General features: G+C 37.6%; 1 protein-coding gene across 1 annotated transcript in view; it reads left to right on the top strand.

Moving 5' to 3' along the window:
- Window positions 1-693: 693 nt before the first annotated feature.
- Window positions 694-23856, top strand: part of LOC109205405 (5'-3' exoribonuclease 3-like) — a 24797-nt gene continuing 1634 nt past the window's right edge. Inside the window, exons 1-21 of the mRNA XM_019368113.1 lie at window positions 694-1104; window positions 8128-8230; window positions 8657-8733; window positions 8811-9002; window positions 9143-9262; window positions 9373-9435; window positions 14009-14158; window positions 14301-14465; window positions 17325-17402; window positions 17528-17614; window positions 18500-18850; window positions 19057-19152; window positions 20137-20232; window positions 21320-21390; window positions 21750-21878; window positions 21991-22067; window positions 22447-22487; window positions 22564-22638; window positions 22721-22878; window positions 23447-23551; window positions 23657-23732. Of these exons, the coding sequence (XP_019223658.1) occupies window positions 901-1104; window positions 8128-8230; window positions 8657-8733; window positions 8811-9002; window positions 9143-9262; window positions 9373-9435; window positions 14009-14158; window positions 14301-14465; window positions 17325-17402; window positions 17528-17614; window positions 18500-18850; window positions 19057-19152; window positions 20137-20232; window positions 21320-21390; window positions 21750-21878; window positions 21991-22067; window positions 22447-22487; window positions 22564-22638; window positions 22721-22878; window positions 23447-23551; window positions 23657-23732 (2514 nt within the window). The 5' untranslated portion in view covers window positions 694-900. The remainder of the gene's footprint in view (window positions 1105-8127; window positions 8231-8656; window positions 8734-8810; window positions 9003-9142; window positions 9263-9372; window positions 9436-14008; window positions 14159-14300; window positions 14466-17324; window positions 17403-17527; window positions 17615-18499; window positions 18851-19056; window positions 19153-20136; window positions 20233-21319; window positions 21391-21749; window positions 21879-21990; window positions 22068-22446; window positions 22488-22563; window positions 22639-22720; window positions 22879-23446; window positions 23552-23656; window positions 23733-23856) is intronic.

The following is a 23856-nucleotide window of genomic DNA, read 5'->3' as shown; positions in this document are numbered from 1 at the left end:
AACTTGTGATATAAAATGATGCACATATATTTTGTGTGACTATAGCATAAAGGTAAATTATTTTCAAATAAGGAAATATGTTATTCTTTTTTACACGGACTAAAAAGGAAATAAATTTACATAAATTGAAACGGGGGAGTTTGTTATTAGAAGCAAAGAACCTTAAGTATCGTGTTGGCCAATATACTTTGTGAGTTACTCCCTCTGGTTCAAAATAAGTGATTTTTTGTTTGTTTTCACACATATTAAGAAACTCACATTTTAACATTAATTAGCAATGAAATTAACCATATTAACCTTTACTGCCTCTTCACATAAACACTCCTAACACATACTCCAACATTTTTTACTCCAGGGGTAAAGAAGGAAAAAAATAATTAATTCATTCTTGTAATCTGCAAAAATTACTTATTTTGGATCACAAAAGAAAACAAAAAAAATGCTTATTGTGGACGTAAATTTCTCAACGTCACCTTATCAACCGCATACCCGGCACGGACTTATCTAGAAAAGTAAACATTCAGTATGCAGAAGTGTCTATTTATCACACCTCGTAATTTGCAAATGCGCGTGGCTCAACTTTGACAGACTGCTTTAGTATCTCTGTTAGATTTTCTATTGTCATGCTTTTCGCAGAGATATTTTCGTTCAGCTCTTATAACTGTCAACCAAAGGGGACCCACTAAAGATCTTACAAACCCCTCAGGTGACGTCTATATAAAGAAAGGTCATTATCGTCCTTTCACAATTCTTCCGTGCCCTAACCTCTTTCCTCGATCTGAAAATCGTAGCCCGCCATTGTCTTTCCCATATCACTTCCTTTCTCTCTTAATAAAACTTTCTCTTCTACCATTGTTAATTAGAAGTCCGTTAATTAGTGGGTTTGAGAGGTTAATTACAATGGGAGTACCAGCATTTTACCGGTGGTTAGCTGAGAAGTATTCAATGGTTATAGTAGACGTCATAGAAGAAGAAGCAGCTGTTATTGAAGGAATTAAAGTTCCAGTTGATACGAGTGAACCTAACCCAAACAACATCGAATATGATAACCTTTATTTGGATATGAATGGTATTATTCATCCCTGTTTTCACCCCGAAGATCGAGTACGCACTTCAATCCTCTTGCTTTCAATTTAGTGTACTCTAGTCCCTTTTGATTAAATTTTTCTTAGAATTTGACTGTGTTTGTGTTGTGTTTTTGAATTGTTGGTTGTTCTAATATAAATTGAGTATGAATTTGGGTATGCTGAATTGTGAGCTTCATCATGACGTATTAAATACTGTTAAACCAATCCAATTTATATAAAAACTCTTTCCATGTCATTTCTATACAACTTTCACAAGTTACAAAAGTTAAAATTGGTTAAAGCTATTACAGTTTTAAACTTTGATAGATGTTACTAACTTTTCAGGTTTCAAACAATACTTTAATATTTTTTGTTTGTTTTCAACTATCAATGATTTAGCACACAGTCAAATTAACATCTTATATTCCTTATTAAGTCGAACACTGTGGTATAACTGCTGATTTTGTACTGTTTTAAGAAGTCACAGGTGGACGTGGTGGTGCATGCATTTTCATCTGCTTGTGGCTACTTTGATACATGATTTTCATTTAATCACTGTCAATTGCTCTATACATCACGCACAATTTTATGAAAAATCAGGGCAGTATAGATATTTATGGTTAAATGACAGAAAAATCTTGCTCTGTTGATTATTAACTTTCAAGTGATTATGAAATGTGTCAAGTCTTTTGGCGTTTCTCTCTGGATTTGCTAACAATCGCTATATAATAGTCCCTTATTGTTGGATCGGATACTTTGAGTTAATCAAGATGTTTATTTTGGGGTGAGGAGAAGTTTGATTATATATAAAAGGATCGATTTGCTTTTGCGAGAATTGGGCTTATGTATTGGTTATATATTCCCAGAACATGATATTTGGGAAGAAAGTGCATGGAATTGAGATACTCAGTGCATCCTTGCCAATTTCCTATCCTATGTGTTAAATGTTAATACCACTCACACTTAATATTGTTGGAGGATGACTTATAGGCAAAGAAAAAAATTGATGTAGCTAGAGGTTGTCACAGACACAACATTGTGGATCTTTTCCTTTAAAGGATAGTAGAACTTTGGACAAATGATGTTTGAAAAAGGGGATAAATGACATAGAAAATGAGTGAGTGGGGGTAAAGCAAAAAAAGTTGTTAATGAGTAGTAAAATCATTTGTTGGAACTTAAGGGGAATGAATGACCCTAGCAGGAGGGCCATCATCAAGGTGGGACGGATATTGTTTGCCTGCAAGAAACTAAAATGGAAATGGTGACGGATAGTATTGTTAGAAGTTTGTCGGGAGGAGGATAGGTCAAATACAAGACTATTCCGGCTAGAGGCTATGCACAGGGAGTTCTTTTACTATGGGATGAGAAAAAAGTTGAATGTTGGGAGGTTAAAGGGGGCGTGTTCTATTTAGTTGTGAGATTGCGTAGTTGTGGAGCTGGCGCAGAGTAGGGTTTCGAAGGGGTTTATGGTCCTATAGGGGAAGGGCCTAAGTCGTTGTTCTCGGAGGAGATTTCCACATTTCTGGAGGAGTGGGATATTCCTTGGGTGTTGGGATGGATTTTAATACTAGGCGGTTCCAGAAGGAGAGGTATGGGGAAGGGTGATTTCGAAGGCTATGGAAGAGTTCTTTGAGTTTATTGATAGCCAGTTCCTTGTTGACCTTTCTTTAATAGGTGCCAGATACACGTGGTTTAGATTTGAGGACTCTTCTTCTAGATCTAGAGTCGGTAGATTATTGGTGTCCACTTCTTGGGAGGAGATGCATCCGAATTTATCCAAGTTCCCCTTCTGAGATTGACTTCAGATCATTTACCTATTTTGCTAGATGGAGAGGGAGGAAGGTGTGTCAGAGCTCCCTTTAGATTTGAAAATATGTGGCTGAAGGCAGAGGATTTTCAAGATAGAGTGCGAGGATGGTGGAATATTTATGCGATGGAGGGGAACCCGTCTTATCGTCTTGCTTCAAAGCTAAAGATGCTTTTGTGGGACATTAGGGTGTGGAAGAAAGATGTTTTTGGGAGGGTAGAGGTAAAGATGAAAGAGCTTGTCCACAAGGTGGGGGAGATAGAGAGAATAGAGGGGGAAATGGAGTTTGTGGAAAGGGGGAGCGCGAGGAAGGAGGAGGTGAAAATGGAACTTGCTTCATTGGCGTTAGCTCAAGAGACCAGTTGGAGACAAAAATCAAGGGTTCTTTGGTTAGAGGAGGGTGACTCGAACACAAAAGCTTTTCATAGGGTAGCACTGGCCAATAGGAAAAGGAACTTCATAGAATTTATAAAGGTAAACGAGGTAGTGCATGAGGGAGAAGAGTATGTAAGAGGGGCCATTGCAGGTTTCTACGAGCATTTGTTTAAGGAGGAGGCCGATTGGAGACCTAGATTGGCAAGTTCAGAGTTTAACTTAAAGGTGTCAAACGGGCCGGCCGGGCCCGGTTCCGGACCGGCCCGGTAGTAAGGGGGCCGAGCAGGGCTGGCTTGGGACAGGAACCGACCTGTGCCGTCTAGAATTTTGGTACCGGTTAATCGGACCGGTATGACCCGTTAAGGTCAAGTCATTTGGGAATAGGTTCACCGGACCGGCCCGAACCGGTTCAACGGCTAGTTCAATTTTTTTTTATTTTTATAAAGTTGACCATTGGCAACTGTTAGCTGCCATTTTGACCGTTGCCCAACGGCTAATTTGCAAGAATAACCCTTTTTTGGGCATTTTTTTTTTCAAAAATAACACTTTTATTATTTACTAATTTAGGCCTTTGGAAAACTATAAATAGACTCTCCTCTTCTTCATTTCTTCACTCATCTCTCAATTCTTAGACCCAAATTCTCAATTCAAGTTAAATCATGCCCCGTGCTTCTAGAATGCGCTAATATGTATGGGAACACTTTGAGGTGATAGAAGAAAATGAAGAAGTTCGCAAAGTAAAGTGCAAGAACTGTGGTAGAGTCTTAAATGTTCGTCGAAAGTGGGAGGACACATGCTGTTTAAGGAGGCATACGAAGAGTTGTCTTGAGCATCCTCTAGAAATTCGTATTTAAGTTGATTTGAGACAATTTGTTTTATTTTAAAATTATTAGACTTATTTAAGCTTAATGTTTTAGTTTGTTAGACTACAACAACAACAACAACATACCCAGTAAAATCCCACTAGTGGGGTCTGGGGAGAGTAAAGTGTACGCAGACCTTACACCTAACCCGAAAAGGGCAGAGAGGCTGTTTCAGGAGACTCTCGGCTCAACAGGAAAGGCAATAATATCAGAAAAGAAATAAGAGAAAAGACATGTAACAATAAAAGATACCAGAAAGAAAATAACCACAACAAATTAGTGAAAAGACAATAACACAGAACTATGCAAAACACCAATGTTAATACAACAAAGACCGCTAACAAACCTAACGAATCTCTAACAGACTACCCGGTACAAAGAGGGAAGAACTCTCGACTACCCCCTAGCCTACCACCCTAATGCTCGACCTCCACATGTTCCTATCAAGAGCCATGTCCTCAGAAATCTGAAGTCGCGCCATGTCCTGCCTGATCACCTCGCCCCAAGACTTCCTAGGCCGCCCTCTGCCTCTTCTCATACCTGCCAAAGTCAACCGCTCACACCTCCTAACCGGTGCATCTAGGCTTCTCCTCCACACGTGTCCGAACCATCTAAGTCGTGCTTCCCGCATCTTGTCGTCCACGGGAGCCACGCCCACCCTCTCCCGAATATCTTCATTCCGAATCTTATCCAGCCTAGTGTGCCCGCACATCCATCTCAGCATCCTCATTATGCAATGAAAATTTGAAGTATTATTATGCAATGAAAATTTGAAATGAAAGCCTTTGAAGTTTGATATTTACATATCAAGTTATCAACACTCCAGTATAAGACTTATACCATAAGTTATATATTTTTCTTGTTCATTGTATTATCTTAAATTCGTAATGAATTTTTCAAATATAAAGCTTTTAAAGCCTTTGAAATTTATTCAAACATTGTTTTTATACGTTAGTTTTTAGTGTTTTACATTTTTACTTATCTTAATATAAATTACGATTGTTATACAAAAAAAAAACAGCCCGGCCTATTAGGCCCGGTACCGTTCCGGTTAAATTTAGCACCGGGGAAGCCCAGAACCGGTAAACCCGGTAAAAAATACTCCATCAGTTTCAGTTTATGTGAACCTATTTCCTTTTTGGTCCGTTCCAAAAAAATGACCCCTTTCTAAATTTGAAAACAATTTAGCTTAAACTTTCAATTTTACGCTTAATGAGAACCTTTGATAACCACACAAATACTTTGGACCCCTTTTTGACTTGTTTAAGACCACAAATTCCAAAAGTCTTCATTTTTTCTTAAACTCTGTGCCCAGTCAAACAGGTTCAAATAAATTAGAACGGAGGGAGTAACCGGTAACCGGCCCGGTACCGAAACCGACCGGTTCCCTTTTCCTCTACCCCTGACCGGCTTGGCCCGGCTCCTTGACACCTTTAGTTTAACTGTACAGGGGAAGAAAATATAGGTTGGCTTGAGATGGCTATTGGGGAAGAGTAATTAAGGGAAGCGGCTGAGAATTGTGCAGGGGATAAAGCTCCGGGACCTGATGGTTTCACTTCGGCATTTTTTCAACAGTGTTGGAATATTGTTAAGGGTGAGGTGTTGGAGACCATCGAGGCTTTCCAAACTACTGGGAGTTTGAAAAGAGTCTTAATGCCTCTTTCATTGTCTTGTTAAAAAAAAAAGGAGGGAGCTTTGAATATTAATGATTTTAGACCTATTAGTCTAGTGAGAAGCATATATGAGATCATATCTAAGGTGCTTTCCAATAGACTAAAAAAGGTATTAGATATGTCAGTGTCTTTTTTTTTTAAAATGCTTTTGTGGAAGGCATGCAAATTCTAGATGCAACTCTGGGGGCCATTGAAGTGGTGCGCTCGAGAAAAAAGCATGGGAAACCTGGGATTTTATGCAAATTAGATCTCAAGAAGGCCTTTGATCATGTTACTTGGGAGTTTCTTGATTTCATTACAATGAAAATGGTATTTGGAGGAAATGGATCAAATTCTATATCTCTACTGCTAGGTTTTCTGTCCTAGTGAACAACAACCCATGTGGTTTCTTTGGTAGTTTGAGAGGTATAAGACAAAGCAACCCATTTTCCCGTGGTGTTGTTCGTATTAGTGATGGAAACATTGAGCAGGATGATGGACAGAGCTGTAGCGGGTCTTATTTAAGAGTTTTTTTTTTTTTTTTTGCAGTGATCAGTGGACAAGGCACTGTGAGGGTGTCTCATCTTTTGTTCGATGACACCTTAGTTTTTTGTGATGCTGTCAGTACTCAATTGTCTTTTCTGAGACAAGTCTTGACATGGTTCTAGATGGTGTCAGGCCTAACGATGAACTTCAGAAAATGCGAGATTGTACCAATTGGTGATGTGGGGAATATTAAGAGTCTAGGTGATGAATTGCACGACTGGCGCACTTCCTTATACTTATCTAGGTCTCCCATTAGTAGCATCAAATAAAGACCAAGCAGTTTGGAACCCAGTGATAAAGTGGGTAGAAAGAGGCTAGTGAGTTGTCAAAGGAGGTATTTATCCAATGGGAGAAAGAAAGTGTTAATTAAGAGTACTTTATCAAGCATATCCACATATTTCATGTCCCTATTGCCCGGTTAATGTTACAAGCAAGTTGGAAAAACTTCAAAGGGACTTTCTATGGGATGGCACAAACAGGGAGAGAAAATTTCACTTGGTCAGTTGGAAGACCGTCACTATCCCGAAATGTTAGGGTAGGCTTGGGATTAAAGACCCGAGAGTCTTGAACAAGTCACTATTAGGTAATGGCTATGGAGATCTGGAATAGAGGTGGTTACGCTTTGGAGAGGGGTAATTGCAGAGAAGTACGGGGTTTTAGAAGGCGGCGGAGGACAAAAATATCTCACTTCTCTATGGGTGCGGGCTATGGAGGAATATCTTAAAAGGGGTGGGAAGAGTTTAATGACAACATCTCATTCAGGGTGGGGGATAGGAGGAGGATAAATTTTTGGGAGCATACGTGGTGCGGGAACAATGCTCTGAGAATGACATATCTGAATATGTATAATATTTCAAGCCAAAAGAAGATGCATGTCCAACGATTGTGGAATCTACAAGGAGAAGAAGTGCAGTGGGATGTGAGGTTTAGAAGGAACTTGCGCCACTGGGAGGTAAAAGAATTTCAAAGCTTGCTCGGACTGCTTCACAATCAAAAAATTTCACTAGATAGTCATGATACATGGAGATGGGGTGCCGGGGAAAACGACATATTTTCTGTGAAGTCCTATTATGAGAAGCTTCTATCTAGGAAGGAGCCAGTCTTCCCACATAATTTGGTATGGATTCCTAGGGTATCGAGAAAGGTGTGCTTCTTTACTTGCTAGCTACAAGAGGGGTGATCTTGATGGCGGATAATTTGAGGAAGAGGAAGATTATCAGTGTGTGGGGGAAAATTTTGAGTTGGTTTGGTTTCAACTGGGTGATGCCAGGCATGGTGAAAGAAGCTATGTTTAGTTGGGCCTTCAGAAGACGAAAGAGAAGACGCATAGCATGGGATGTGTTGCCCCCTAGCAATCATGTGGGTTGTTTGGAATGAGAGGAATAGGAGAGTTTTTGATGGAGTAGAAAAAGATCTTATTCACTTGAGAAGTAGTGTCTTTTCCCTTTTTTTTTTTGGTGCTCCCATGAGGTTCCTATTTGTATGGATGATTGGGTGTCGTTCATAGAAAACCGTGTCCTTTTGTAAGGTTTTTTACTTTTTGGTATACTCCTTGTATACTAGTATGTTTTGCCCTTTTTAATGAAATTTATTACCTATAAAAAAATGAATTATGCATGCACGTTGTTTTTGCTATAGTAAGAAGAGGAAAGTTAAGATAAATAGTTGGAACACAATGTAGCATTATGCTCTTTTATTGATGACCTACGTTACTATTGTTTGGGAGATACCGCTTTCATGTTTCTGTAAGATTTTTTCGTTATTTGTGCTATCTTCTCTATTATCTATTGCATAAGTCTCCGTGCTTTCTGATGCAGCCTTCTCCAACAACATTTGATGAGGTGTTCCATTGCATGTTTGATTACATAGACAGGCTTTTCTCTATGGTGCGTCCTCGAAAGCTGCTATATATGGCTATTGGTGGGTAACAAGGTCAAACTACCTTTCAATTATATTAAGAATTCTATATTTACCAAAGGAACTGAAATATGGGTCAGATGTATTAAAAAGGGGTGGGTTATTATTGCTTGGGGAACTCGAAGAAAACTTTGGGTTCTTCTTGTCAAAATTCCCCACATAGGAAATAATGAAATTGGAAACCATAAAGACGAAAGGAAAACTGCTTTTACTTTCCTCCTCAATACTTAATTATCGACTTCTAAAATCTTTATAAATTCAAATTATTTTATATTTCTTTCTCCCTCCTGTAAGTTTTTGAATATGGGCCCCAGATTTTCTTTTCATATCATTTCTTTCCCATCGAGCAATTTCCTGTACAAAACAGATGATATATATTATAAGTGGATAGATTTCTGCGCTATTTACTGACGGTATATATTTTGGTAGATGGTGTTGCGCCAAGGGCAAAAATGAACCAGCAAAGATCTAGACGTTTTAGATCAGCGAAAGATGCAGCAGATGCGGTACATGCCCTTAATATTCTTTAATCTTGGAGTAAGAATTTCTGTTCAAGTTCTATCTCATGGAATCCTTCTTTTAGGCAGCTGAGGAGGAAAAGTTGCGTGAGGAATTTGAGAGGGAGGGTAGGAAGCTTCCTCCTAAACAGGCGTCCCAAGTTTTTGATTCAAATGTAATTACTCCTGGGACTCAATTCATGGCCACATTGTCAATCGCTCTTCAATATTTTACTCACCTTAGACTAAACCATGATCCAGGATGGAAAAAAGTTAAGGTATTGTTCCTGTAAATTTCTTGCTGTTTCAATTTGAGATTATTTGGTTTTGTTTTGTAGGTTGATGCAGTCACTTTCTTTTTCTCTTGGTATGATACTAAAGATTATTGTGTACTTATTATTCAACTATTTTTTCGAAGGTTATACTTTCTGATGCAAATGTCCCTGGTGAAGGTGAGCATAAAATTATGTCCTATATTCGTCTCCAAAGGAATCTTTCTGGTTATGATCCAAATACACGCCATTGTCTTTATGGTTTGGTACGTCTTATCTTTTGGATGACTTGTAAATCCTTAGATGGAATCTTCTTCCTAATTTTCATGAATATTGTGCTTGATATCTTACACTCTACTTTTTGGTGCCAAAACAGGACGCCGATTTAATTATGTTGGGTTTGGCTACACATGAAGTTCACTTCTCTATACTCAGAGAGGTTAGGGACATTTATCATTACATATGCTAGCATGTCGGTTATAAATTTGTGCAAAAGAAGAAAAAAGTTGGATCCTTTTATTCGCGAAAAGCCTTCTTTTTAAGGCGGATTAAGAAAATTCTCATTGTTTTCACCTTCACTTTTAAGAGAATACTATGCCTCCTATTTTCCCATAGGTAAAGTTTCATGTCTGATTAAAAATTTTCGGAACTAATAAGCCCTATTTTTTCCTAACAATTTCCTTTTCTTTGCAAGGGCTTAAACCTAACAATCTCCTTAGAAGTTGTAAATACTGTTAGCAGTATATTTTCTTTTAATTTCCATGGTTGTTTAACTCTTGGCTATTAGATCATACTTGTATTAGTTTCTGATTTACAATACTTGTTTGTTAAATAATAATAGTAAAGCAATTAAGTATACAATAATATTTGATTATGCGGTGAGTGTAGTAGTCTAAGCAGTATTGGTTGATCATTCTCATATATATTCATGTATTCCTCCTGCATTTTTTGACCCTTTTTTACAGAATATAACTGCAACTTATATTTATTTGCTATTTGAAGTAGTAATCTTTTTTTTTTTCTTCTGAACATACTGTTACATCTGTATTTCAACCAATATTGTTTTTCCTGACAGTAATTTGGTGCAAATGTTGGATGTCTTTTGATCTGTTGTCGTTGTTGTTATGAATTGGTTTTTATTTATCTAGGTTGCACTTTTGTACACTAAAATGGGATAACACTTGTATTTTCATTATAAACTAGATAGAATCCTCTTAATCCTAATAATTAATTCATTTGTTAATAAAAACTCCTTGGATACAACAAAACAACTAAGCGTAAATCCTAAACAAATCGGGATCGGCTTTATGAATCTTCATTGACCATGTTTCTTCGTTTAAACTAGCCAATATTCAAAAAAGAAAGTTAAAATATAAAGTACTATAAGTTTTCTATATATATTCTATTGGCATATAAATCTCAGACATGAAATGACTCATAGCATCAAACATATGACCTATACGCTATAGTAGATGTACTAACATGATTAAAGCATATTTTGAACTAGTTGCTATTGCCTATATAGATCATTTCCTTCCATGTTGCCTTTTTTTCTGCCAAGTCTACATGCATTCTAAGAAATTGCAGATCTTTTGAGAGAGCTCCTTTCCATGTGATTTTAGGTTTCCTCGCCCCCTTTTAACACCTTCACTCACTATAGCTTCACACTTACGGACCGCTCAATGCATCTAAAGGTCGGCGCAGGACTTGACCAAACCATCTCAAGCAACATCTCTCACATAACACCCTAGGAGCACCTTAAGATCTCGTTCTATGTTTAGCATCATCATCTATCATATTCATAGCATTCTCCTGGAGCAAGGAGTCTAGATATATGTATTGTTTGCATTTAGGCATCACAATCCCGTCTAATTTCATCTCAACTTCACTTTTTATTCTGTCTGAATTATTAGTCTTGTTTCTACTTATCTTAAAATCCTTGCTCTCTGGAGTGCTTCTCCAGAGTTTGAGTTTTTGTTGACTCCTGTTAGAACTGCAGTTACTAAGGTCTATAACCTCAGGAAGAAGGGTGACATGAAGGCCTAAATGTAATTAACAACAACAACAATAAACCCAGTGAAATCACACAAGTGGGATTTGGGAGGGGTAGTGTGTACGCAGACCTTACCCCTACCTATAGGAAGGCAGAGAGACTGTTTCTAGTAGACCCTCAGCTCAAGAAAGGTAAAGAAAGATAAAAGGAAGAAGCAACAACAAGCAAACCCATTAGAAAAACGAATCGATAATACAAGACTAACAATAAGTGGTGCAATCAGAAACCGAAGTGAAAGAAACAACAAGTAATAACATAGATCTAAAACATAAGAAAACGCAAGACTAACACTGAGTAAAGCCCTAATGCTACTGGAACGCTCAAGGACAACGCTCAGCTACCTAACCCTTTACCTTAATTCTCTACCTCCACGCCTTCCTATCTAGGGTCATGTCCTCATTAAGCTGGAGCATCACCATGTCTTGCCTAATCAACTCTTCCCAATACTTCTTCGACCTGCCTCTACCTCTCCTAGGGGCCTCCAAGACCAACCTCTCACACCTGCTCACTGGGGCATCTATGCCTCTCCTCTTCACATGCCCGAACCATCGAAGTCTCGCTTACCGTATCTTGTCCTCCACCGGGGTCACGCCCACCTTGTCCCGAATAACCTCATTTCTAATTCTATCTAACCTGGTAGAAAACCAAATCTATAATAATAGACTAACACTAAGTGGTGCAATAAAAAATCAAAGTGAAAGAAACAACAAGTAATAACAGAGATCTAAAACATAAGAAAACGCAAGACTAACACTGAGTAAAGCCCTAATGCTACTGGAACGCGCAAGGACAACGCTCAACTGCCTAACCCTTTACATTAATTCTCAACCTCCACGCCTTTCTATCTAGGGTCATGTCCTCAGTAAGCTGGAGCATCACCATGCCTTGCCTAATCACCTCTTCCCAATACTTCTTCGACCTACCTCTACCTCTCCTAGGGGCCTCCAAGACCAGCCTCTCACACCTCCTCACTGGGGCATCTGTGCCTCTCCTCTTCACATGCCCGAACCATCGAAGTCTCGCTTACCGTATCTTGTCCTCCACCGGGGCCACGCCCACCTTGTCCCGAATAACCTCATTTCTAATTCTATCTAACCTGGTATGCCAGCACATCTATCGCATCATCCTCATTTTAGCCACCTTCATCTTCTGGACATGGGAGTTCTTGACTGGCCAACACTCAGCCCCATACAACATAGTCGGTTTGACCATCGTTCTATAGAACTTGCCTTTAAGTTTTGGTGGCACATTCTTATCACACAAAACATCGGAAGTGAGCCTTCATTTCACCCACCCCGTCCCAATACGATGTGTGACATCCTCGGCAATCTCCCCATTCCCTTGTATAATTGACCCAAGGTACTTGAAACTCTCTCTATTAGGGATGACTTGTGAATCAAGCCTCACGTCTTCTCCAAGTCTTCTTTATTTGCCAAATATTTCTCCAACTCAGATAAAGTTGGTTCTGTGGCCCACCCGTGTGTGGCTGTAACTATACCTTTATACTCCGGCCTCAGACCATAGACAATAATTCTCCTCGTCCTTGTCTCCGTAATAGCATTTTCTGGATCTAATTTTGATATTTCATCACATAAAGATTTAACCCTTGAGAAGTATTAACTAACCGTCATGTTCTGCTGTGAGATCGACAAAAACTCATTTTCAAGCCTTTGTAATCTTGCATTGTTCTTCTTTGAAAAAATCATCGCCAGCATGTCCCAAGCTTCTTTGGGTGTCTTGGCATTCTTAATCCGCTGTAGGAACTCATCTTCGACTATAACTGTGAGAGCATACATAGCTTTTCCAGCTTTAACCTTCCACCTTTTTGCTGCTTCAGCCTTTGTTGGTGGTTTAGTGTCTGAACCGCCAACAATGTCCCATAATTCTTGATCGCAAAAATAATATTGCATCCTTGTGTTCCACGATCTGTAGTTGCTTGCGTTGAGCTTCTCAACGCTGTTGAGAGTGCTTGAGAAATCTGCCATTAATTGGTGCCTCCGATAATGACTCGTAGGATCTCCCCTGAGTTGCTCCCTCCTTGATCAACCAGGCTTTGATACCAATTGTTGAGAATTGTTGGACACAATTGGTTGCTAACAACTTCCCTTTTATTATTATAAAGTAAAGACTAGCTACAGTCTTACAATATTTCACGCTCAAGTTTTCTATTTCAGTCACACACTAGCACCTCTTTTGTCTCTCTTATGTATTTCTCACTTGTTCTCACACTTCTCACTTGATCACTCACTCTTATCTTTCTTACTTGGTTGCTTGAGCAAACTCAAATAAACCACCTCTTGTTTATAGGTGGTGATGGGAGGATCTAGTGAGGAGCATTTACTTCCTTTTTCTAGAATTCTCTCCTACTTTCTCTATCTAGAATATTTCTAGGTGGGTGTTTGGATTGGCTTATTGTAAGTACTTATTGGCTTTAAGCACTTTCTACTTTTTGTGGTGTTTGGCAATGATAAAAAGTGCTTAAAAGCACTTACTTTTAGGCATGAAAAGTACAAAAATAAGCCAAAAGCCAAAAGTTGGGTATTGCCAACTTATGGCTTTTGGCTTTTAGCTTTTAAGCTACTTTTAAAAAAAAAAAAAAACCAACCCAAACACCCTCTAGAACCTCTTCAGAATTCTCATTCTAGAGTTGTTATTTGAATTCTCTAAGTTGCTTGAATATTCTAGAGATATGAACAATCTAGAAAATAAAATTGGTGATGACTTATTTTAACATTTCGGACTTGTTATGTACTAGTAGTTAGTAAAAGTAGGACATACTAGTCCCAAATAATTCTACTAGGACTTAAAAAAGTGTGTCGGAACAATAGAACTGATTTGGTAAATACTTTTTAGTGAGGGTGCTAAATTGATGTAGTTTGAACATTTTTTGCTAATATACTTGAATTCTATGTTATACTTTGCCTCTTGGCTCTTTTTGAATACTCTGTCTACCTTTCAGGTCGTATTTATTCCAGGCCAGCAGGACAAATGTTTCCTTTGTGGTCAAATGGGTCATTTAGCTGCAAACTGCGAAGGGAAGGCAAAGCGAAAAGCAGGGGAGTTTGATGAGAAAGGAGATGTTGAGGTTGTGGCGAAAAAACCATTCCAGGTAACATTTTCAGTCTACCAAAAAAGTTAACTTCTGATTTTCTTGTTCATTCTCAAAAAAAAAAAATCAGTAACTTCTCATTTTCTTGTGGTTATTCATTCCAATGTAACTTTTCAGATTTTCTTTGGTGCATCGTTTTCAGTTTCTCAACATCTGGACTCTGCGGGAGTATTTGGAATATGATTTGAGAATTCCCAATCCTCCTTTTGCGATTGATTTAGAGCGTATTGTTGATGACTTCATATTTATGTGCTTCTTCGTTGGCAATGATTTTCTACCACATATGCCCACACTGGAGATTCGCGAGGTGTGTTTTCTATAAGAACTGGTTTCATTTTATGTATTTGTTATGACTGTGGCATTTCCCCCTAACTGAACTTCTCTACTAGTTCTGTAACAAAAAATGATATATATATATTTCTTGACATGCTTTGATGGTTTTCGCTATATTTATGGACTAATATTTCTCTAACTTCAAGAAGTTTGTATCTAAAGCTGTTGCCTGCTTTTTGGAGCCGATAATGAATTTTAAATGTGAAAAACTAAATTTGGGGAAAAGACAAGTACTGATCATATATGAGGCAAAAAGTGCCAAACATATTGTTGGAAAAAATAAGAGAAAGATCCTGCAAAATGCATAACTGCCCCTGAAGAATGTACTGTCGTAGTACTCATATATATAATGCCCCAGGTGAAAAGATGAGAACTGTAGAAAGTTTGCTTTCCAGTGAGATCAAAATTATTTTATTATCCAACATGTATGTAACTGGTTTTTACCGAAGGAAGTTGTGTTAACTTTTTGAGTTTGATGAAAAGCAAGCAGTGAGTACTGCTTGTGTTATTGAGTGTACTTAATGGTGTTGCATGCATATAGAGTGGAAAATGATGGTGCTTTTGCACTCCCTGTCTAGTGAAGGTGTGTGTGATTGAGAGATACATAACAACAGTGGTATGGAATGGAGCTTCCAATTTGCGAATGGCAAAAGTACATTAGCCTGCTGATAAAGTATTTCGGATGCAAGTTAGGTTATGACATGTGACCTGCAATTTTTGTTCCTTCTTTCAAGTAGGAAACTTGAGTTTCGTTGGATAATGGCTTTTGGAGATTTGCGTCTGAAAAAGGATAACACATGGTCATAGCAAGCATAATACAGTTTTTTTTTTCTTTTTTCATAAGGCAGCAAGCAAAATACAGTTTTTTGAGGAAGCAACTTGGTGTTTCCAGGGCAGTCTCCATGTTGCATGGTGTTAGCCTATGGAAAACTTTCCAAGACACTATCTTGAAAGTGGGCAATGGAAGAAACAACAGGATTTGGATGGATTGGTTGATTGGCCACACTCCTTTGGGTGAAGGATTCACGGAGCTGTTTGATATTTGGTTTTTCTTCTCTGGAATAAGCAACTAAACATGACATTGTATATACCAATTGCATCATGTGTGGGATTTGAGATTTCAGAGAAATACAATGGTTGGATGATGGAAAGATTCAATTTTCTCTTGAGAGTGTACAGTGGGACTGTTAATTTACGGAGTCATAATACGTCGGAATCACCCTGAACTTTGCACCATTTATACGGTGCAAACCTGAACTATTTTTTGTGCTGATTACCCCCCTAAACTTGGCAGTTTGATGCTCTTGTTCCCCTTAGACGCTAACGTGGCGAAGAGCATAAATACACACTCTTTTAGGCGCGTGGAGGTGAACAAAAAAAACAGCTTCTAAGTATGGTATATTTCAACTGTTAATGGCCACGTAGTCATATACAATGATTTATTTGTTCCAAATTTGTATTTCGTCTTGCTTCTTCTTAATATACAATGCATGTTTACCTCAACTTTGTATTTCCTTTTATTTCTTCTTTAGAGGCAATGGTTATTTGTTCCAACTGTTATTTTCATCTTTTTTGAGCCAAAACTGTAAAAAATTTGGCTGGGACTCTATTGTTTATAGCCAAATCAAAAAATCTTTAGACAAATAAATGGAGCTCCAACTGTGTATTTCTTTTTATTCTTCATTAGATGCCGTGGCTATTTTTCCAATTGTTCCTTTTATTTCTTCTTTAGATGCAATGACAATTTGTTCAGTTGTGCATTTCTTCTTTTTCGGGCCAAATTTGTAAAATAATTTGACTGAAACTCCATTACTTTTAGCGAATTATTTTTCCTTAGCTCAAATAATGGAGTTTCAGCCAAATTTTTTTTACTGGCCTGCAAAAGATAAGAAATTAACGAATTTTAAAAGGTAATAAATATTTTTTATTTTAAAACAGTGCCATCAGGTGAGATTGGTTTGGGGGTCAAGGCTATTGAAATGCCAAGTCTTCAGGGTTAATTAGGACTAGGAAAAGTTTAGTTGTGCACTAAATAAACACATGTCAAGTTTAGGGGTGTCCTGAGGTATTCTGCCTGTACAACACAAACCTGATGTTCTAATAGGGGATGGAAGTAACATAGGTACTTGCCTGTCAAGTCATTCAAAGAGCAATGTAAGCGGGTGCTCCTTGTATAACAATGTGCAAAACCAAAGCATCCACAAGATTAATGTTTTTTGCCTGGACAATGGCATGGGAAGTTATCCTCACTCAAGATTATTTACAGAGAAAAGGAAAAAGAATATGTATATGATTATGTTATTTGTAAAGACCAGAACGAGCTGGTCAATCATCTGTTGTTATGCTGCAAGGTTATTACTGAAATATGGAGGGTTGTTCCTGCCATTTTGTTGGATGAACTGAGTGATGCCTAAATCAGCCCTTCAATTTTTTGATGACAGAAAGGTTGTGTACTGGGCAGAACCGTAGGAAAATTCTGGATTATTGAACCTTGATGCAATATATGGGTGTTAGGATAAATACGTCACACCAATGTAGTTCTTGAGCTCCCTTGGTTTGTAATCCATTGTGAAGGGATTAGGGATGCACTTAGTGACCCAATCTTTTGATGAAATACAACATGCTTCAAAAAAGTATGAGCGGATGAGTTTTTTTCTTGAAGTTTGATTTTTGGAGAACGTTATTTTGGTATATAGTTATTATGTTTATGAACGAATGAGATTGTTTTTTGCTCTAAGAAACCTCAACATTGTTCTCCAAGTTTCTTTGGCAAACCAGTTGTAGGATAATCATCATAATAATCATCGTCCTTCTTTATCCTCTTCCTTATCAGGGCGCAATAAACTTGTTGATGGCTGTTTATAAGAAGGAGTTTAGGTCTTTGGGAGGGTATCTGACTGATGCAAGCCAGGTATTTGGCTACTCCTTTGATCGGTGACCTTTAATCTAGATATGTGCCTGTTATAGCCTGTCTACCTAGTTATTCTTGCATTTTGTACTTAACCTTTCGATTTGCCTCTTTTGCTTCTTTTTCAGCCAAACCTTGGCAGGGTAGAATCTTTTATTCAGGCGGTAGGATCATATGAAGATAAGATATTCCAAAAGAGATCCCGCTTACATCAGGTCTGCTCTTGTCTGACCATTTACTGCTTTTTCACCTCCCTTTGAAAAAGATTAAATGAAATTGTGGCTTTACTGATTTCTATTTTGGTTTTAAGTGGCATGTTTCTCTGATAGTAAAGATGACTAGTATCTTAAACATAGAAGGTTTTTATCAAAGCTCTTTGCAGTCCTCATCCATCAAAAGCAAATGTAGAACAGGGAAAAGAAAAAAGAAGGATAGTGCTAGTGAATTTTGTTGTCCTCTTTTTGGGGAAAAGGTTCACGTGAAGAATCCTAGTAGCAGTTTCTGTGGCACTATGATCAATTTTCAATTGTATATCATTAAAATAGAGATGAATTAATATATTTACTTTTACCGTATATTACTTGATTTTATAGCTATAAATACATAGCATCAATGTTCTAAGATTTATTCTGCAGTTAACCATTCTATTTCAATTGAAATTATTTTGTAACTGGCAATTGTATCATTTATTCATCTTTTTTTGGATAAAGATCATTATTTAATCTTATTGTGCCTTTCTTTCACAGGGGAAAAAAGTGTTTTTCTTCTTTCTAGGACTCAATACCTCTAGTGCTTGATAACCCTCGGGGTTGGCCTGGTGGCAATAGACCTGAGCCTTGGGGTTTGCTCCCTTTCAAGGTCTCAAGTTCGAAACCCACTGGGTGCAAACAATTTCTGAGGGCCATCAGACTGGGTAAAACCTGAATTAACCGTGGTGCACTTGCGGGAAACTCCTTGCCGAGGGCCTGTGCACCCCCGGGATTAGTCGGGGCTCTTAGAGACTTGGACACCCGGGTGTAAATCAAAAAAAAAAATACCTTTAGTGCTTGATCCCTTGCATATAAAATGATCTTCACTCTACTATTTTATGGTGTATTCAGAGACAATCTGAAAGAATCAAGCGTGATAAGGCGCAGGCAAAAAGAGGAGATGACTCTGCACCTCAAGCTGAACCTGAGTCTCTTGTTCCAGTAGCTCGATTCCATGGTTCTCGTCTAGCTGCGGGTCCTTCACCTTCTCCCTATCAACAGGGAGGAGCTTCAAAATCTTGTAGACCTGATCAGCTTGGGCAAGCCACCTCTAGTCTTTCCATCCTTGACATTAAGAATGAGCAGTCTGAGACTTCTAATGCTAAAAGGACTGTTGTCCGTGCGCAAAAAGTATCACGTTTGAGTTCCGAGGCCACGATAGGAGCTGCAATAGTTGAAGCTGAGAATAGCCTTGAAATTGAGGTATGTTTTCCTGCTTCAGGAGAGGCATTTTAATGTATTCCTACTCCAGCCATTTTTAGGACTAGGTTGTATCTCATGAACTTAAATTGTCTAGGTTTGCTTATAGGTGTTGATAGTTTTCTTTAACTTTGTTATTGACATACAACATGTATTGTTTATCAGTTTTAACAAATTTGATTATCTTCTAATTTTTCTATGCCATTCAGGTTTCTGAAAACAAGGAAGAACTGAAAACAAAGCTAAACAAGTTGCTCCGTGACAAGAATGATATTTTCAATTCAGAGAATCCTGAAGAAGACAAGGTCTGAAAATTAACATCAATTTTCACTCCTTGGAAGTTGTGCGTGTGATTGTCTTGGAAAGTAATGCCGCATTTAAAATTATCATAGATCAATCAGATTGGTGAATTTGAATATTTAAACTAGTGATTTACATAGGGTATTAAGTTCAGGTTGCTGATATTGGAGGGATGAAAATAATCTGAGTATTTGGTGGAATAGAAGTTGTGCTGAATTGCATAGTGTGATTTATTTGCTTTTATTGGAAAATGATAAATTTTGTTCGACTTAGTTGTTAATAAAGTCAAAGGAATAGAAATCTTGAACACAGTATTTATCAATTTTTATTATCAATTTAGAATTGATAAATTAAATGGAATTTTTCTTTCTTAGATTTGATCATGTTTACTTTACTTACAAAAAGATAATCTATAATCTTTATTTTAATCCAACTCTCACAGTCAGTGCTTGACTAAAAATTTGTCAAACTATGGGCTGCTGCGCTAGTTTATTCAAGTTTGGGACTGAGATCGTATAGGAGCGTGTTCAATTAGAGCTATGAGTTAAGACTTGTTAGTGGTTTACCATGAAATCAGTAATTGTCTCTTTTATTCATCAAACAAGAAATAACTAAAAAGTGATTCCAATCGGTCGAGTTTCTCTTGATGACTGCAATTTAGATGGCTTACTACCTTGAAATTTCCTGAGAAAGCGATGCATTTCTGGAGTAATGGAACTACATGTGGTCTACCTTGACTACACTCCCTGAGATCATGCTTGCAGACTAACTTAGGCGACCTTTTCTAGTGGGTTTTAAAATGTAGTAGCCCCACTGGTAAACAGCCTGAGGGCTGGATGTTGCTATTTTTTTCTTTGAGATCTTTGGCAGCTTCTGGTATTTAACTTTAACAAATAGTCACAATATAATCATGCTCCCCTTGAATCTTTTATAGTAGCTAATGTCTACATATTCATTCTGCAAATTTGTTATCTGATTTGTCTTTGTAGGTCAAACTAGGAGCGCCGGGATGGAAAGAGAGATATTATGAAGAAAAATTTTCTGCAAAAACACCCAAAGAAATGGAAGCAATACGCAAAGACGTTGTAAGTTATCTGGTCTTGGGTATCATCTTTACTGGTTAAGATGAAATATTGAGGTGGTTGAAAATTTAGAACTTGACATCTGTGGATTAACTATTCTTGGTGATTCTGCACCAAGATATAGTTGTCCGAGGACAGAACTCTTTTCTGCTATGTTTACTATCTTCTATATTTGAGAATGATGTATCTAAACCCTATTTGTTTGTGATATTTTCCTATTGTATATAGTATTGTTTTTTCAAAAGTTCTTTCTAGAAAACAAATTGTATATCCAACTGCTTTTCCAAAATTGTGTTTAGAAAATATTTGTTAGTTGTTTGCTAAAGCAGGAAATAAAACATTTACTTATTACTTGATAAGACAATCTGTCCCTCCTCCATATTATTAAATCTGTCTCCATTACGTAAATGTTTTAATAATACCTCTTAAGCAACATCCATTGGATTAACACAATAAGTTATATCCCAGTAATATAAGGAACTTTTTTTGAAAAGAAATTAATACTAGATTTTACATTTTGAAAAAAATTGTAAGATGAGAAAAGTTACGAATTTTTTTGAATGCAATAATAGGAAGAGTAAAATGGGTAAAAAAATAAATAAGAATAACTTAGAAGAAAAGGGAGGGTCAAAGTGATACATTTAAAAGTGTGTGGTCCATTAAGGAAGTAACTCTGGTTTGTTTTTAGTCTTATTCAGAAAAGTTTTTGAGAAATTAGTCCAACAACAAATTTCAGGATAGATAATGCCTACATCACACCCCCTTAGGGTGCTACACTTCCCTGGACTCTAAATGAAAGCGGGATGCTTCGTGCACTAGGCTGCCCTTTTTAGCCCAACGACAAATTCTTTTCAGAAGATTTACAAAATCATTTCTTAGAAATTTCTCCAAATTGCATTCTTGAATAACTATCCAAATAAAGCTTAGGAGATCTGAATGACTACAAACTTCAGCCTTTTAGGCCACAAATGCAAATGCGGCTTATTTGAAGGTGCGGTTTGGGCTTTTAATGCCATTATGTAAGGCTTTTAGGGTGTTTTATGAATCAATTGAAACTTTGGACCTTACAACAAATTTATTTTGTCTGTAGGTGATAAAATATACAGAAGGGCTATGCTGGGTTATGCACTATTATTATGAAGGTGTTTGTTCCTGGCAGTGGTAAATTCTTCCTTCTGAATACAGGAGGTTATTTTTTGCTTATATTTCCTTTTCTAGCCCTCTTTAATGTGTGGACATATTGCCCTTAGTATATAGTATACACTGTCTTGCATGTGTATGATGTACTTGGGACCCAGAACCACATGACTGATGCACCTCACTGTCAAGTTTTGTCTGCATTTCACATGATCATACACATCCATCACGTTTATTTATACTTGAAATTTATTCTTTCAATTTATGTGCTATTTTCGTGCTGCATTTTTCTATGGAACAATCTTCTAATTCTGCTTCTAGTTTTAGACACTGCTTATCATCGTGGCGCTTTGGCTTTCATTGCATACGTTGTTCCTCTGCAGGTTTTATCCCTATCATTACGCACCATTTGCTTCTGATCTTAAGGATCTTGGGCAGTTGAATATCACATTTGAACTAGGTTCACCTTTCAAGCCATTCAATCAGCTGTTGGGGGTCTTCCCTGCTGCCAGGTTTAATCCTCTTTTTTTGCAGTCCTTAAACAACTTGTCTCTCCTGTCATTTAAAAAAGAAAACGAATAAAAGCTAGTTTTCACGCTTGGGAATGTTGACTATTTATTGCAGTGCTCATGCTCTTCCGGAGCAGTATAGGAGGTTGATGACAGACCCAACTTCGCTCATTATTGATTTTTATCCTGCCGGTACGATCTCCTATTTTCGCTTTGATAATTGACGTTTTGTCAATGAATTATACTCCCTCCAGTTCAATTTGTTTGAACCTATTTGACCGGACACGGAGTTTAAGAAAAAAAAGAGAAGACTTTTGAAACTTGTGGTCTAAAATAATCCATATTTATTTGTGTGGCTATAAATCAATTTATTAAGGGTGAAAGGAGAATTTTTTAAAGTTAAATTGTTTCCAAATTAAGAAAGGGTTCATTCTTTTTGAAACTGACTAAGGAAATTGGTGCATTCCTTTTTAAACGGAGGGAGTGCATGGTACAGGATACCTTCTCTGCTTGTATTAGTTTTGTTGTGGTGCTTCTTCTCAATTTTAGTCATATCATGCTTTGTGTGCAGATTTTGAGGTGGACATGAATGGAAAACGCTTTTCTTGGCAGGTACGTATTAAGCACTTGTAGTTTTCTTTAAGAACTGGATTCTTATATTTTGTGTTGACTTCTTTCTGTATTGAAGGGTATTGCAAAATTGCCTTTCATTGAGGAAGCGCGGCTCCTAGCAGAGGTTGCAAAAATTGAACATTCTTTGACGGTATGATAGCTTTTGTTTCTGAATCAGTAAGTTGACTCTCTTTGCAGGATTTTGATTTGCTAATTTAGTTATTTTCATACAGGAAGAAGAAGCACGAAGAAACAGTGTGATGTGTGATATGCTTTTTGTGTCATTATCTCATCCTTTGTCTCCATGCATTTTCTCTCTTGATGATCGCTGTAAGAAGCTTACAGACAACGAACGTTTCAAAGTCAAGGAGCAGTTGGACCCAATAGCTAGGTTTGTTTGCAACTATAGCTATCTGTGTTAATGAATAGCTTATTAATTTGGACTTTACTTTTGTTTGTGTATTTGTTTGTTTTCGATTGGTACTTGTTTATTTGGACGTTGAAGGACTTTTAGCCAAAATGAGAAAATTGATAAAGTCAGGGAGTATTTCTCATGACTAGCTGTTAATTGGTGCTTTTGGTTGTGTTGGGTGGATGAAATTGTCTTTCAGTTTTCTGCTCAGCTCCAATAACACTTCTATCCTGGTTGAGTTCCGTACTGCAAGACTTGTGCTGTTGAGTACTTTTTTAAGTTATTCCTGTGTTTGTCTTTATGATCCGAGTCTTCACTCGCGACTCAGCCTAGAGCCCCTTGCTAATTTCTTTTTATTCCTTATCTGCTCTTTCGCTGAGTTGGATCATGTTTCTTCATCATGTATGAAATTAGTATGTTTAAATCTTCTTCTCCATCACTTTGTTCTGTATCTTCAATATTGTCTGTTGTGAGTAAATCCTTGCTCCAACCGCAATATTTGAAGTCCTAGCTGGACTCTTCTGATTCTCTCTAGGTCTTCTTGCAGCGGTGGGATGAACGGATACCTATCCCTTTGCATGGGAGATCCTTGTCCTCCAATTTTTAGATCACCTATTGAAGGGATGGAGGATATTAAGCAAAATCAAGTCATGTAAGAACCCAACTTTTGGCAGCTGCATCTGTATCTATTGACATTGCTGACCATCGTAGAACTTTTATGTTTTGCTCATCAGCTTTTCCTGTTCTTGCATTTCAGATGTGCAATATACAGACTTCCAGATACTCATAAACATATCGCTCGGCCGATGGAAGGGGTTATTTTCCCAAAGAAGGTACATAATGCTGAACAACTTACTCCAACCGATCTTTTACCATGAATCTATTTGTTTCTGATGTCTTAGGTTTTGGTGAAAACAACAGATTCACCTTTCCTTCTTCCTAGTGGGGGGTTTTTTT

The sequence above is a fragment of the Nicotiana attenuata genome, unplaced genomic scaffold (genome assembly GCF_001879085.1).
Source record: "Nicotiana attenuata strain UT unplaced genomic scaffold, NIATTr2, whole genome shotgun sequence".
In the NCBI taxonomy this organism is placed as follows: Eukaryota; Viridiplantae; Streptophyta; class Magnoliopsida; order Solanales; family Solanaceae; genus Nicotiana; species Nicotiana attenuata.
Note: the sequence above shows the minus strand (reverse complement) of the source record. Positions and strands in the feature narration are given on the sequence as shown.